This window comes from Heliangelus exortis, chromosome 22 (genome assembly GCF_036169615.1).
Source record: "Heliangelus exortis chromosome 22, bHelExo1.hap1, whole genome shotgun sequence".
Classification (NCBI taxonomy): Eukaryota; Metazoa; Chordata; class Aves; order Apodiformes; family Trochilidae; genus Heliangelus; species Heliangelus exortis.
The window spans coordinates 2,431,090-2,446,299 of NC_092443.1; the positions used below are offsets into that span (position 1 = coordinate 2,431,090).

A 15,210-nucleotide genomic window follows, 5' to 3' on the forward strand; every position below is an offset into this window, starting at 1 on the left:
TGAACAGGGACACTGGGAACCCTCCTGAGCAGGGGAAAGGACTTTGGGTGCTGAGGCCAGAACCCAGGGGATGCTGAGCCCAGTTCTGGTGCTTGAGGTGACACCAGTGCCAATCCCTCATTGCAGTGCTGAGGCTGCAAATCAAACTTCACCTTTCCAGAGGTTTTGCTGTTTGACTTTGTGATTTCCTGACCTCAGTTTTAATTAGACTGAGGCAACAGTTCCTTAATGGGGAAAAACACACCCTGGCCTCCACAGTCCCTGCACAGAACTTTTTGTGGGAACTTCCCCCTGCTGATGCAAACCAGGGCTTGTTTCCTATTTCTTCTCTCTCCCATCTTGTTAAGCTGTCCATGTGCAGCAGCTGCAAGCACTCATTTTATTCCTTCACGTTTTCAACTTTGGCAGAAAAATCTTTTTAGCAATGTGAAGGGCCTTGAATCAGCTATTAAGAAAAAAATAATACTAATACTGTGGCACGTGTGGCACACACATAACTCTAACAGAGCTCCTCAAACAATCTGCATTGAGACCTCAGGGTTTATAGTAACCCTGTTGTAAACTGGTCCCCACAAACCTACCAGGGATGGAGCCCTGGCAACAAGCCCCCAGCCAGGAGAGCAGCACTGGAGTCAGGTCCCACCCTACCAGGATTCCTACCAGGATTTGGGGTTCTCCCATATTTGCCCCTCAAAAGAGTAACAGCTTAAATCACCTTTTGGTGCAGAAGCATTTGAGGTGTGGAAGCTCCTACAGAGCAGAAGTGCAGAGAGGAGCACGGACATGGGGTTGACCCCAACCCTCTGCTCCAGGAGAGGGACAGGGGTCACCTGTCCCCATCCAGCTCTGGAAGAGGATGCTGTGGCATCCTCTGTGACCAGGTGGGACTGAGCTCAGAGCATCAGCTGTGGCTGCGAGCACCCCAGGGCAGTGCCACAGTCCCAGAGCTGCATTTGAGTAATGTGCTGGCTGACAACACACAACTTCATTTTTATCTCGTGTTCAGGGAACAGCACGAGTTCAGGGAACAGGCACTGGCAGCACAAAGTGTGTCCCTGTGTGATAAAGACACTTACTGGAAGGTCCCAGCTCTGCATCAGGAGCCAGAGATGTGTTTTCAGAGAAGGAGCTTTGTGACCCACTGAAAGTTGCAGAAAAAAGGGGTGTGGGAAGAAAGGGGGGAAGAGACACAGAAGGTGCTGAGCATAACCATGGGGCCCTCAGGAAACAGGACAGGGGCACACACAGGTGTGCAGAGCCAGAAAACGTGCCACCTCCAAGCCCATCCCTTGGTGAGGAAAAGTTGGGTCTTTTCTTGACGGCTTCAAGATCCGGGGCCTCGCTGCTGCGAGAGGGAGAAAAGATTGAATTTGTCTTTTCTGCTGACCAAGGGCTGCTCACATCCCCTCCCCTGAGCTGTGTCTGCCTCTTCCCAGCCCCTGGGGCCCAACATGACATTTATCTGGGAACAAAACTCCCTCAGCTCACACCAAAGCCTCACACAGAATCATCTCTCCCTGTAAGCAACGCCGAAAGCGGCGCGCAAGGGCAGGAGACGTGGAAACCAAGAAGGGATAAATCAAATGATAAAGGGATAAATCAAATGATAAATAAAATGTCACTTCATCCTCTGGAGAGATGTCCCCGAGACTCACCACACACACACAGACACCACAGCAGCTCACAGGTGAGGCTGATGATGAACCTGTCCCCAGCAGGATGCTCGTGTCAGCCCCACGTCTGGTTCTTCCCACAGAGAAGCAGCTCTGGCTCCAGCACCTCTCAGGCAGGGAGGTGGCCATGAGGGATGAGGTGACACCAGGGACAAGTGTTGGGTCTGATGCCTCCTCAGTTGGACAGCAGAGTGATGCCACTGGCATTTGTCCCCTGGTCACCTCTCCACACACTGCAGGAGGGCAAAGGATGGAGACACAACCTTCCCTCCTTGGAGAGGGATCCACTGGAGCTGCAGAGCAGAGGCTGTGAGTGCTGTGAATTCCCTAATTCTGGAACACAAAGTATTATACAGTAAAAGGTTTTCAGCCAGGAGATTAAATTTTTTTTTTCTTTCATTCTGTGCCTCTTCACGATGAAGCTGCACTTTGCCCTTTTCCCAGAAAAAGGCACTTTGCTTTATTGCTCTTTAACCTTAAAGGTAGTAGAAATCCTCAGTCTGGTTTCCCCAGAGTTTTAGATACTCTCTCCCTGCCCACCAGGTCTCTAACACCATCATTAGTGCTCTGCCAGAGCACAGCATCACCAGCACTCTGCTTCCCACTGCCTCGAGGCCACAACATGGTCTCAAAAGAAGGAAAAAAAAAATCTTTCATTAGGAATAATTAAGAATCAACCTTTGACAAAAGCCTTGAAAAATTTCTTCTCAGACTGAAATGGCAAGGGGGAAAAAAAAGGCACAGATAAAACAGATCATCTCCTGCAGAGCAGTCCTGAAACAGTGGTTATTCATTATCTGGGGACTCACCAGCATGGACAACACAACTTATGAAAGGGTTCCAAGCCCAGCTAGCCCTTGGCTTCTTTAGCAGGTCTGCCAAGAGAGGCTTTCTGTGTTGGTAGCTCTATTGTTTGGTGGCCAACTGGCCACAAAGAAGTGGACAGAGGCCACAAGATCACCAGCCACGTAACAGAGATGACAGACTAAAAGGGCTTCTGGCAACCACCAACCCAGAGCCACGGGCACTTGAGTCATCTAATAAAAATTCAGATTTTTCAAAGTCAACCCTTTTGTCAGTATTCCTGTAGGTTTGTGGTCACGATCAGCCTCTCTACAACTGCTCTGCTCTTCCAGCAGCTACTATGGAAACCAGGAGCAGCACCCGTTTCTCAAGGGCAGATAGTTCAGGGGGTTGGGCTTTCAGCCATGATTCTGGAAGCACTGCAAGAAAATGTGTGTTCTGTCAGAATCTGGAATAATCCTTACAGCCCTTCACTTGCAGAGGGTAAAGGAGTTGAACAGGTACCAAGCAGCACAGCAGGGACAACCCCCAACTGCTCCCCTCGTTCCAAAAAAGAAACTTGAAATGGCTCAGCATGCCACCACCACATTCTTCCCGAGCCAATCTTCTCCATAGCAAGAGGTTCATTAGCTATCTGGGGGAGCACAGCTGATACAGCCCTGCTAGGAGGTGTCACATGCCACAGCAAGGGGAGATTAATGCAAAGAATTTAAGGTCAATGGTTTGGGCCAGCTGCTATTTATAAATAAGAAGGAAAGCAGAACAGCAGTATCACCTCTAGGCACTAAGAAGCATTGTACACACTGGGAGGGAAGGCTTCAACCCACCTTCAGCTTTTTCTCTCATTTCCAAAGCAGCAAATTTCAGTCAATGTTCTCTAGGGCTGGGGTCCCAGGATTTGTGTCACCTGCTCTGTTCCATCAGAGGGGAGGGAGGGTATCAACAAGCAACCAACAGTGCTGCAACAGCAGCACACCAGGGTTCAGAAACCCAGGGGGTATGTAAAAGCCTTACAGCCTTGCAAAGCCTCCCTGCAGCTAAAAATAAGCCTTGTAGACACTGAATTCCCTGCATTTCAGTGCTCTTCCTTTTTAAAAGGAACCTACCTCATGTCATCCCCAGGAGCAGGACAATTTCAGCAGCTGTAGCAGGAGGTTACAGGTCAAACACTGACTTTTTAGGTTTACTTTGAAAAAACAATTTCTTCAGGAGTTGGTGATAAAGTTCAGAATTTACTTTCAAACATCTGAGATGAAAACAAGGAATTATCAACTACTTACAACTCCAAAAAGCAACCACATGCCCACTTGCCAACCAAACCAGAAAATTACAACTGTCAGCACAGTGTGGTATTAGAAAAAAGAGAACAAAATACTACAATGTTTCTGCTGAAAACAGGAAAAGCAGAAGTACCCCAGAATGTCCTAACAGGACAACAAGTTAAACCAATCTGCACGTATTCAACTAATTCAACTAACAGCTAATTCAAGCTGTTATTTCAAATGTCTTTTTCACCAAGCAACAAAACCCCATTACATCATTTAGAGGTTTCATGGAGTCAGATGCATCAAATAAAAAAAATGTTTGTGCAGAATGCCCTCAGGGCATCCTTCAAAATATCTGCTCAGTATAGTTAAGGATAAACATAAGAATTTCACAAACATTATTGACTAAAGCCAAAAGTGACAGGGGAAAAAGTACAATCTCATCCATGTTAGAAATAAAAAAATAGCTGACAGAAGAATCCAACAGCCAAAGCCATAACCTGAAAAAAAATCACTAAAGCCTCTGGACAGAGGTCACACTTCAAATGCAAGGGCCAGGAAGTTCTCCTTTTAACACGAGTTCCATTTTCTGAGTTCTGCAAAATTTACAGAAAGGTAAAAATAGGAGAGCTTTTATTTCCCACCTCTTTGCTGAACGTTACTGCCATGGGAACGTGTTCTGCATGCTGCCTGTTTCTCCTCAGATAATTTCCTATTTCTCCACTAAGCCTCTGGCTCACACATGACTCAGTTTTAGCACTTTAGATAAACATGTGCCCCATCCCAAACTTAAAATTAGCAGGGCAAACTCCAGCCCCATCTCAAGAGCCCAGGATAATCAAGTTATTCTCTTCAATGAAAACTGATTTATATCAGGAACCAAAATGAGCCACACTCTTGTCTGAGCAAGGGATGAACAACAGAAAGTTCAGTACAAGGCTGGTAACCACAGCACACATATATTCCTTCTAGATCCAGGGACATAAACCCATCCAACACAAATAATATCAAGCCAGATAAAATAGTTTAATATAGAGCGAGAACAAATGTTGCATAAAAATAAGTGAAATCTTTTCTCTTAAAAAAAAAAAAAGTCTGAAAATTTGTATGTAAAAGAAAAACTGTTTGGATATTGATCATGTAGGTGACTCATGAACACCAGAGCTAGGGCAGAGTCCTGCAGGAGAGGTCAGCATGTTCTTAGCTTCTCCATCCACTAAATCCAGAGGAAGATCTGTGGAGCAAGAAAAAAAAAAAAAAGCCAGCACAGCAATGAGTGCCAGAATCTCCCTCAGGCAGCATTCATTCAGCAGATCTCTCAAACAAACTTCCAGTCTCCCAAGTATCAGAAGCTCATTAAGAGAACACACTGGTATTTCCAGCATACTTCACCTGAGAGTGCATCAATACATGCTCACTGGATATAATTATAGTTATTCTAGAGCCTGCCATCTGGAGATACATGTGCTTTCTCTACTTGAGAGGGAAACAAAGCAAGAGAAACTTGCTAGAAATAATCCAGCAAGCCAGGGGCAGAGTGGGTGACAGAGCCCACTTAGTCCTGTTCCCTAATTGTCAATCAGCATCTCAATTCAGCCAGAAAGTACCAATTGATTTCATTCCTTGTTTCAACTTGAGAAATGGAGTAGAGATTCCATTCACACACACAGCTTGAGCCCACACAGCATGTGCATGAGAGGTCAGGAAGAGCATAATCCAACTGAAAATTCTCTTATATGAAAGATGAGCCTCAGTGGAACACACACACTCAAAGCCTGGACTTGGAGCTCTATGCAGAGCCACTAAAAAGGAAATGAGAACTAGAATGTTACTGCTACTTTCAAGGCTTGCTCTTGTAAACCTCTCAACTATTCTCCTCTGCTCCTATTTGTATTCCTAACAAAGAGGTAGAGACAAAACAGTACTTACGTGTTAGTTGATCCAAAACCAAATGCTAAAAGAAAGGCAAGATTAAAAAAGAATTGTTAGAAGGTAAAATGAAGGCATAAGATTTGTTGTAAATGTCCCCTCCCAAACACAGATTGAAAAATGTTTCTTCCCTGCCTTAGGCCAGGGGAAGAGTGACAGGCAAACAATGGAAGTCAACTCTCCACCTAGAAGAAAAGTGACTTGCCTCAGCTCCTGAGAGGGCTTTGCTTTCACTGCTAATCACATCCACTCATTAGTAGCAGCTCCATACAATGTTCCTGGTTTATCCACCTCTCAGAGGGAGTTTGTGCTTAATGCAAGGCAGTGGTGGCAGGCAGAGCACCACTGAACAGGTCCCCTCTCACAGGCCCTGTAAATCACTGCAGCTTCACTGAATTACACCATAAAAATTTGGCTACTTGGTGTTTTAGGTCGATTTTGCAATGCATAATCTTTTGACACTGAAGACTCACACACAGGTAACCCATACATATGGTACTGATACTGATTATTGCTCAGTATTTTCCTTAGAGAAGGAAGAACAGCTCCACAAAAAGGTGTGAAAAGCAACCATCTGATGAAGTGTGCAGTAGTAGTGAATTACTGACTTGTCACAGCTGATCTGTGATGGAATTATGAGACAGTCTGGGAAAATGCTACACCCCACCCTGCAGCTCAGTCCTCCATGACATGGAGCCTTCCCTACAGCAAGATCAGCACCAGGCAGATTTTTAACAGGGAGCTGAAGAGTCCCACCCAAGTTCCAAGGAAAACTCAAGACATGGGGGCTGTTAGGTTCCTTGTATTTTTGCCTCTCCTACCTCCTCCTGTTGTCCCAAAGGCTGAGAATCCACTGCTTTGTGTGCCAAACCCAGTGCCCTGTTGTGACAGTGATCCAAACGTTGGGGTATTTTGATTTGCCAACGTGCCAAAAGATGCTGTATTGCTACTGGTACCACCAAACCTGAAAATAAAGAGAAAATTTATGTTTGCAAGCAACTTCTCTACTAACTCTAAGTTTGTCCCCATACCCACAACGAGGACACATCAAAAGAGTGAGACCACCCCAAATGAATAATTATGAACATTCATTCTGGAAACAGATTTCCTGGTTTGGGAAAGATGGTTGTACATACACATTCTGTTCAGCCTACATGCTGCAGCTACATCAGTCAGAAAGGGAAAGCAGAGCCCAGAAACAGCACCCAGACTCCCAACCTTCAAATGATCATCACTTCCTCACTGTCCACCCAAGCTGTCTGCAGATTTCTCATCTCCTTTCTCTCCCCAGCCATGCTTGGTTCCAGAGCTTTCTTGGGGATTTGCACCCACCTGACATTTCTTCCCACTATCTTTGAGTTATTTCCCTAATTGCTTTTGGGAACTGAAATAAGAAACACTTTAACATATGGAAATTGGTCTCTTTTCTCCACCTACTCTGTCCAACCAGGCACTGCAGAGCTCTCAGTGTGACACACTAATGAGACCATGACATCCATCATGGTTCCATGCCCTCCCACCCCCACTACACCTCTCCCAGCTCTGAACACAAGAGGTGCACTCAAAAGATGAGTGTTTCTCTAACTTCAACTGAGCTAAATGCAGGCACAAAATGTTCAAGCAACAACTTTTACACGTGCACAATGTTACTGGTACCAACCCAGTGCCAGCCCTTCCCCAAACTGGCCAAGTGGCAGCTTTGCAAGGCTGTGCCTCACACTAACTCCTGTCATTTGACTTAAAATATGACCTGACAGGACATTAACCCACCTCTCCATCCATCCAGATGAGTTTAAAAAAAACAAAACAAAACAAAACAACCCAACGAAACAAACTACCACATCAAAACAAATATAAAAAGATAAAAAATATAAATATAAAAATATAACATATATTTAAATATATATAAATATAAAAATATAACAGATAAAAGACAACCCTTGTAGCAGTGTGACAAGGAATTCACTTGGCAAAGGATGTCAAGCTCCCCCCCCAGCACTGTCACCCATACCCACTACTTCCAGATACAGCAGGAGATACAACAGGCACTTGAGTGATTTTCCAGCTTTGGCCCTGCCCTCCATCCCCATGTCCCTGGTTTGGCTCTTGACCCATGTACCTTGCAATCAACTTCAGCTCAGAACCACAAATGTGGCTTCCTCAGCAAGGGCAGAGCAGGTTTTTGGAGTTCTTTTCTAACAGAAGCAAGATGGGGGGATGCATCTGAGCAGAGGTTCTCACAGTGCTCCATCTCCTCAGGACTATGCCACTAAACACACAAATTGTGTCTACCCAGGGAAAGGAAGTGGAGGTGCAAATAGTGACCAGGAAACTTGTGGTTCTAACTGCTGCTTTGCAGTTAAAATAGAAAAACACATCTGCTGAAAACTGGTAAGCAGAGCAGAAGTAGAGAAACAGCTCAAGCTAGGCACAGATATTTTTTTAATAAACATCTAAAAGACATGAGATAGAGTCATTGCCTGGTAACAAGTTAATCAACCCTATCTTGCCCTGATTTTCAGGTCTTTTGTGAAGCTCCTATACAAAAGAGAATTGAGAGGCACTTGAGGTTAGTTTATGAAAGCAAAACATTATTTGTTCACAAATAGGCTGAACTGCAGACTTTGAAGAGGTATAGTGGTTTCTATTTTTGATACTTAAGTCATTTATTGAGTGATGCAGATTCTTCAGACTGAGGCAGCAATGAATCAGATGCATTTAAGCTGTTCTCAGGAATTGGAGCTAACAGCACACAACTCCTCTGGATTTAGCATTTCCAAAGTTTTACACTTCAAGAAGCCCTGTACTAGATGCTCCATTATGTATTAATTTTAGAATTAAACTATTGCTCAAAATCAAACTCCTCAGGCAAATCTGAAAAATACCAGAGTCTGCACCTTTCTAATAAAGAAGAAATTCTCAAAACTTCCCACAAGTTAAGCCACTGAATTATCTTTTTTGAGTCTGCAGACTGCTTATGCAAGACCTCTGTTAGCATCACTGTGCTTTTTGTTCTGAATCCATTTTTATCTTTAAGCTTCCAACACTGTCACTGAGCACATCCAGTTTCAGTACAAAATCCTGCAGCACAATGGCTGAAAGCTGGAACTAAACAAAATACCAGTGAGGTTGATGCTAAGTCATCCCTACAAGCAAATCTTTCTTTGCTGGGATTTAATTAAGCTGCCTCTATTTTTAACCTTTCCAAAGGGGCTCTCCAACCTGCTGCACCAGAGTTCAGGATGGAGCAGAAAAATCCAGGTAAAACCTCTCCCAGCTCAGGGGTGCCCTGATATCCAGCTGTCTGACCTCATGAGGAATGAAAAAATTAACTTCTGGATGTTCTAGTGTACCTTACAAAAATGCAATTCCTCCCGAAACCAAAGACAAACACTTGCAAAATATACAAACACCAAAATTGGGAAGACCTCCAGTTTCCTCTTTTCACTGGAAGTTTTTATTTTTTTAACTGGGTCAGTGTAGCCTGAACATAACAAAGGAATGTTGCTTGGTGGTAATGCAGTGTTAAAGAATTGCTTTGGCTGCCCATTGCAGCAGCTGCATTGAAATTTTGAAATTTCTGCTTGAAATTCTGTTATTTGCTGAACAACAACAAAGACTAAAGTGCTGTCTACTCTGGTGCCAAGAACAGACTTAAGGGGTAAAGAAACAGGTAAAAACAATCAGTGTGGGATAAACACAGATGGCTCTGGGAGCACAGGCTGTTACAAGTGCTTCCTCCCACCTGCCAGAGGTGAGAAACCAAACTGAATTCTCATCAGAATCTCGAGCCCAAATCTTGCGAGTGGATAAGGTGGATAGATAAAGTCACAAAAAAATGATATGTATTATTTTCTTTGCCAGGCCTAGACTTGAACTCATTCCCTTAGACACTTGCAAGATGACTCACATCCCCTCCCCCCATATCTAAAGATTTAGTGGAGCAGTTTCAGCTTTAAAAAAAAAAAAATCAGATTTTGCACCTTATTTCTGTTGGGGTTAAAGTCTTTGTTTTATGCCTTTAAAAACCAACCAAACTAAGGACATTTGAGTTTGGAAATTAACCCTATAATAATATTCTTTACATTAAGCAGAGGTAACTTGTGTCATGCAGGAAATAAATATTGCTTTTCCTGGAGAACTTACCCAAATCCTCCAGCGCTGGCTGCTGCCGTACCCTCGCCGAACACTTTGCCTCCAGTTGAGCCCAGAGGGCTTGAAAAGGTTGGGGCTGAACCGAATGCTGGCACCCCTCCAAACCCAGGGGATCCCCCAAAAGTAGGAGGGCTGCCAAACACTGGAGCAGCACCGAAGCCACCTGAGCAAAACAGAGGCAAAAAAAGAAAAAAAAAAAAAAAAAAAAAGGACAAGAACATTACGTAAGCAATAACGCAAAAAAAAAAAATACCAACCAAAAAACCAACCCCACAACCACCCAACCCAAAAATTGGATTTCCAAGTGGATCATTTTCAGAACAGGGCAGTTCATCTTCCCACATGGACACAGCATTATTTAGAAAACTGCCACAAAGCTGCCAAACTGCAGGGTGTTTTATTGCAAAAGGCCTGAACGCACGCAAAAAGCTGCAACCAAATTGAGAGACTGTCCAGCAGAAAACCCCATTTTGGGTCTCCTGAACATTTTAGCCCAAGATCAACTCAGTCCCCAAAGCCAGACTGCAAGGTGATGTCATTCATGCTTGCACACCCTGAAGGAATTCCTCCTTATTTTATGTAAAAACCCCATAGCAAACATGCACAATAACCAAGTTACAGAGAAACTACACACAACATGTGATAGTGGTGCTTTTATTATTATAAAAAAACACACCCAGCCACTCATCATAAAACTAGCAGGTACCCTGGCTTCTATCAAAAGCTCTGGAAGGACACACATGTGTCCAGAGGACAGAACTCAACACAATCAAGTGTTGCACCAGCAAGAATTCCCCAGTAAATGGGGACATCTCTCCCTTCTCTTAAGGGCAGAGAGCAGATATCAAGCTTGGTTTTGAGGTGCTCCAGGGATGCAAAAAAGATTCAGGGGACAGAGTACTATCTAATCCTGGTTTAAGGGGTGGAATCTAAGATGTGATGATTAAATGCCAGGTCAGTGGAACTGCACAATTCCTGCAGGGAATCAAGAACTGAACTCTGCTCTTGGCAATTTCTGTTTGGGATCCAGCTGCCTTCTGCAGCTCTGAGATGGACTTCTAACCAGATTCTTTTATTCTGTGTTCATCTGCTGATATTATTGGCCTGCTTCTAATTGACACCATGGAAGGTGAAGGACACTCTTCTCTTTTGTTTGAATAGGGCTGAGGACTGGGATACCACCACACATTATAATACCCGGGGTGAAATTCCAGTCCACGCCAAAGAAACAGATACTGTTTGGCTGTAAACACAAAAGGGCTGGAAAAAAAGAAAAGCCAGGCCTGAATTATTTAAACACAGATCAGATATCCTGTTACCTCTGTCTCTAGGAAGTTGGAGTATTTATCCCAGGGGTTGATAGCACACAACCTCTTTTGCAATGCACAGTAAAAAATAGTTGGGAAAATTAAACATACAAGCAGTGGAACTGGGAAGAAGAGGGATTCAAATAAACTCTTCCAGTGAAGCTGGGAGAGGAAAATGCATCATTCATCTCAATTTGTAACAAATATAACCAGAGGAGGGAAGGCTCTGAGTGCTTTTTGCAGAAACCTCTTGAAAATCCTATCTCAACAAGGATTTTGAAACCCAAACAAACAAAAACTAAGACACTGGGTGAATGAAGGAAGGGCTTCCTTCAGCAGTGCCCTTCTCCTCTAGCAAAAATAAGAGAGGGGAGGCACGTCTGAGATAAGAAACTTGGTCCTCTAGCAAGCAGAAAGCAATACTTGAGAGACACCTTCCAAATGGCTGCTGGATCTGATAACACCATCATTATGCTCTCAGCCACTTGACTGACTGACAGCAGAGCTACTGCCAAGGCAGAGAGAGCCTCCTCTCAAAGCTCTCCTTCTCTGAAGGGAGTATCAGCACCACTGGCTCAAGACAACTTCAAGAACAGCCAAGCTTCCCCCTCTTCCCCCTGGGATGAAGCTGCAGTAGACACACTTGGAGCAGAAGATAGGCTTTATCAGTGTTCCCTTTAGGAGCTGCTTGAGGACAGAGGAGAAAAGCTTTGCTCTGCCTGACCCTTTGGACCTCCATTTTTGGAGGTCCATTAACAAAATTAACATTTTGCCATTCAGTTCTGATGAACAGATCACAGTCACTACCACTTGTGTGGATCTTTCTTTGGGAAGATGACAGTAAAAAGAAAAGAGGTTTTGTGAAATTTCCAGTATTGAAATAACTCAACTGAGAGAGAACAACAGCTTGACCACAGAAAAAAGTGAAAAGCATCTCTGATGAATTTTCTGAGTCAGATTTCCCACTGCAGACACATGTGCATTCACTCATTAAAAAATGAGGACAAAAAGGGTTCCAAAACCCAGAATGAAGTTTAGAAAATAACATTCCAAGAATGAAGTTTAGAAAATAACATTCCAAGGAAGCATCTAAAACAGGAAAAGATTCACTCAGTTCCATATTCTGCACTCTTCATTGTACAGTACATATGAGACCAGAACTAATTTACACAGCTCTCTGCTCTTAAACTGCAATGGGAATTTCTGGAATGAACACTTGAAAATGCAGTTTACTGACAGCTTTTCTGCACAAGAGACTGCAAATAAATCTCTGCCTTGAATTCACCAGCTCAAGTCCAATCACTAAGCCCCTATTTATTGCTCAAAGACAATTCCTGTACACATATTGTAGGCTCCTAAATGGTAGAATGCTCTACAAAATCTCTCTCAGGTAAGTGTGGGGGTGAACAAAGTACCTGCTTTGGTTGGACTGGAGAACCCAAAGCCTTGAGATGCCACACTCCCACCACCAGAGCTGAAAGTGCCTGTGGGCTTCTGCTCTCCAAAGGATGAGCTCCCAAATCCAAAGGTCTTTGCTCCACTGTTTCCAAATAAGCTAGAAGAATCTGGGGAGAAAAAAATACTCATGAAGCTCATAACAAACAGTTTTCTGTCACACTTCATTTACTGAATCAGGAGAAAGGAAAACTCCTTTTGTTTCCCCAAACCCAAGCACAAAATGCACACATTGAAACCAGCACTGAGTTTCCCCCTGTTCTTACAAAGCTTTGTAGTTCCACCAAGATCCATTCTGGATCTGATGGACCACTAACAGCCTTTTATTGCTGCAATCTAGCAAATGACAGTGCTGGGTGATTTGTTTAGTTGCATCCTGCCTGCAGTTACTGACAGACAAAGCCTCAAGTGAGGAATCACAGCAGCTAACTCAGTCCTGACAACACAGACATCAGTCCACCATAAATTCAAGATTCTCAGCTCTTCTGGCAAACTCCAGTATTTCTTAACATGACTGACAGGACCTAAAAGTAGGAACCAAACTTTACTGAGAAATGACTCAGGTTTTCATCTTTCACAAAGCAACACAGATTTTTAGCATTTAGCAGCAGGATACAGAATAACCAAAGCCTTTCTCTAGTGAACCATCTGTTCTATTTCATCCCAAAACCCAACACAACAGTAAAAGAAGACTAAATCAGCAAGGTTAGACAACTAACCTCAAACATTAATCCAAATGGATCATTAAAGATGTGACAAAAAAAATGGATTTGCTCTCTCAAGACCTGAAGTGCTACTTCCAGCCAAGTGCAGTTCATTCTACAGCTTTCCTTTGTTCCCTTATTTTAGGTCTCTGCCACTGCTTGCCCTGCTTCTTGCTTTCTACCTGCTGGACTCCACCCTTTCTGCCCTTGCTTTCTGCCAACCCAACCATCACAAGTGATGGAATTATGAAGCTGGGCAGTCATTAAATGAAAGCCACTGTTAAGCAATAATTCTGAAGAGCTTTTGTGACTTCAGTGTACATAACAAGTGCAGCTCTGCAGTGCCTGCACACAACAGGCATGAGGGAGTCTGATAGTGTTTCAAACTACAGGTAGCAACAGCATCTCAGTTCAAGCTTTAGAGAATTACCAAGACCTGTTAGCCCAGAAAGCTCAAAAATAGTTTTTAACTTGACTCTGGCATAAAAATTTAAAAAATCTTGACACTCATAAAAGGAACTTCATGATTCTGCTTCCTTACCAGCAGACTACACCCCTAAACCAACCACTATGCACATTTATTCCTTTATTACATCCCTGTGAATGAACAAATTCACATCTCCAAGATGTAAAAAATGACTGAGCTTTGACTGTAGCAAATTTATTATTGGCTTATAGCAAATTTTGATAAAATATCTTGCATGGTCTCCATAAAAAGAAGCATGTTTTGGACAAAGCTGAGGAAACTGCTCTCCATCATGCACTTCTTTGTTCCTCATGAGGATGAGATTCTTAACTATTTTTTAGAATTTTAGGGCAGATGAGAAATAATTAAACCTCTCTAGCTTTCAGCCAGGCAAAAATTCAGTGAAAATAATTTAGAGCATTCAATTTTAAAGAATTCCCTATAGAATACAGACATCCTTCACACTTCTTGCATTTGCTTGCTTGGTTCAATGGTTTCCCTGCTTGTTTCCCTTTAACCTAAAAGAAAAATTCTGGATTATACATCATGCACACTCACTGTCTCCATTACCCACTGGAAGCCTTTCATGTTAACACAGAATTTACTCAAAGAGGACTAACAGCAGAAAAGCAGATGGGATCAGAAAAGCAGATGGAAATCACAGCACATTTTGTATTCTTGTTTTGTTCACTTACTCTGGGAAGCTGCAGATCCAAATCCTCCACTGGAGGAACTGAAGGGATTCTTATTGGCTGCATCCTGACTTGGCTTTCCTCCCAAACCACTGAAGAAGCCTCCACTTCTCCCACCACTTCCAGCTCCAAACAAGCCTCCACTGGAAGAAGATGGCTGCTAGAACACAAGAAGGGCAAAAGGGGCATTTAAGTGAAGTAAAAAAAAACCACATGCTCCCTCCAGGGCTGATTATTTTGTCTGTCCTACACCTCTGGATGTACAAAGGGGCTGATGAACCTACAAGCAATTAATTACCTTCCAACACATAACACAATGAAATCTTATCCAAGTCTGTCTCAAACCTCTGTGGAGCAGAATAGTGAAACTTGCCCTACACTTTCCACTTAGCATGGAATTAAAGCAGGTGCCTTACCCCATCTCTATCTTATCCTGAATCTGATCAAATGTTTGTCTCTCCTCACCCTTTGGAAAACACTCAGCAGATGCTGGTTTGGTGCCCACTACAACAGCAACCATCTTTGGTACAGACTGGGGCACTTTTTACTGAGCATGTCAAATTCTCTCATTTTTATTTTTTTTCCCCAGAACTAGAACTAGATAAGGAACCCTGAACAGGTCTACTGTGCCTAACAGTCCCTTGTTTCTATAAAACAAATAAATACTTGCCTGGCCAAAGACTGTGCCTCCAGTATTAGCTGCTTGTCCAAACACAGAACCTGTGTTACTAGAACCAAAACCTGCCAAAAAAAGAAAGTA

At 43.3% G+C, this 15,210-nt stretch overlaps 1 protein-coding gene across 4 annotated transcripts in view; it reads right to left on the reverse strand.

Moving 5' to 3' along the window:
• Nucleotides 1-4,749: 4,749 nt before the first annotated feature.
• The window catches only part of NUP214 (nucleoporin 214), a 41,388-nt gene continuing 30,927 nt past the window's right edge, over nt 4,750-15,210 (reverse strand). For 3 of the 4 annotated variants that reach the window (XM_071765870.1, XM_071765867.1, XM_071765871.1), the window contains 7 exons: nt 15,121-15,191; nt 14,454-14,610; nt 12,549-12,698; nt 9,818-9,989; nt 6,493-6,635; nt 5,672-5,696; nt 4,750-4,976 (listed from right to left, as the gene is read on the reverse strand). In XM_071765870.1, the coding sequence (XP_071621971.1) occupies nt 4,943-4,976; nt 5,672-5,696; nt 6,493-6,635; nt 9,818-9,989; nt 12,549-12,698; nt 14,454-14,610; nt 15,121-15,191 (752 nt within the window). In that variant the 3' untranslated portion in view covers nt 4,750-4,942. The remainder of the gene's footprint in view (nt 4,977-5,671; nt 5,697-6,492; nt 6,636-9,817; nt 9,990-12,548; nt 12,699-14,453; nt 14,611-15,120; nt 15,192-15,210) is intronic. The other variant, XM_071765869.1, reaches the window with a different exon arrangement.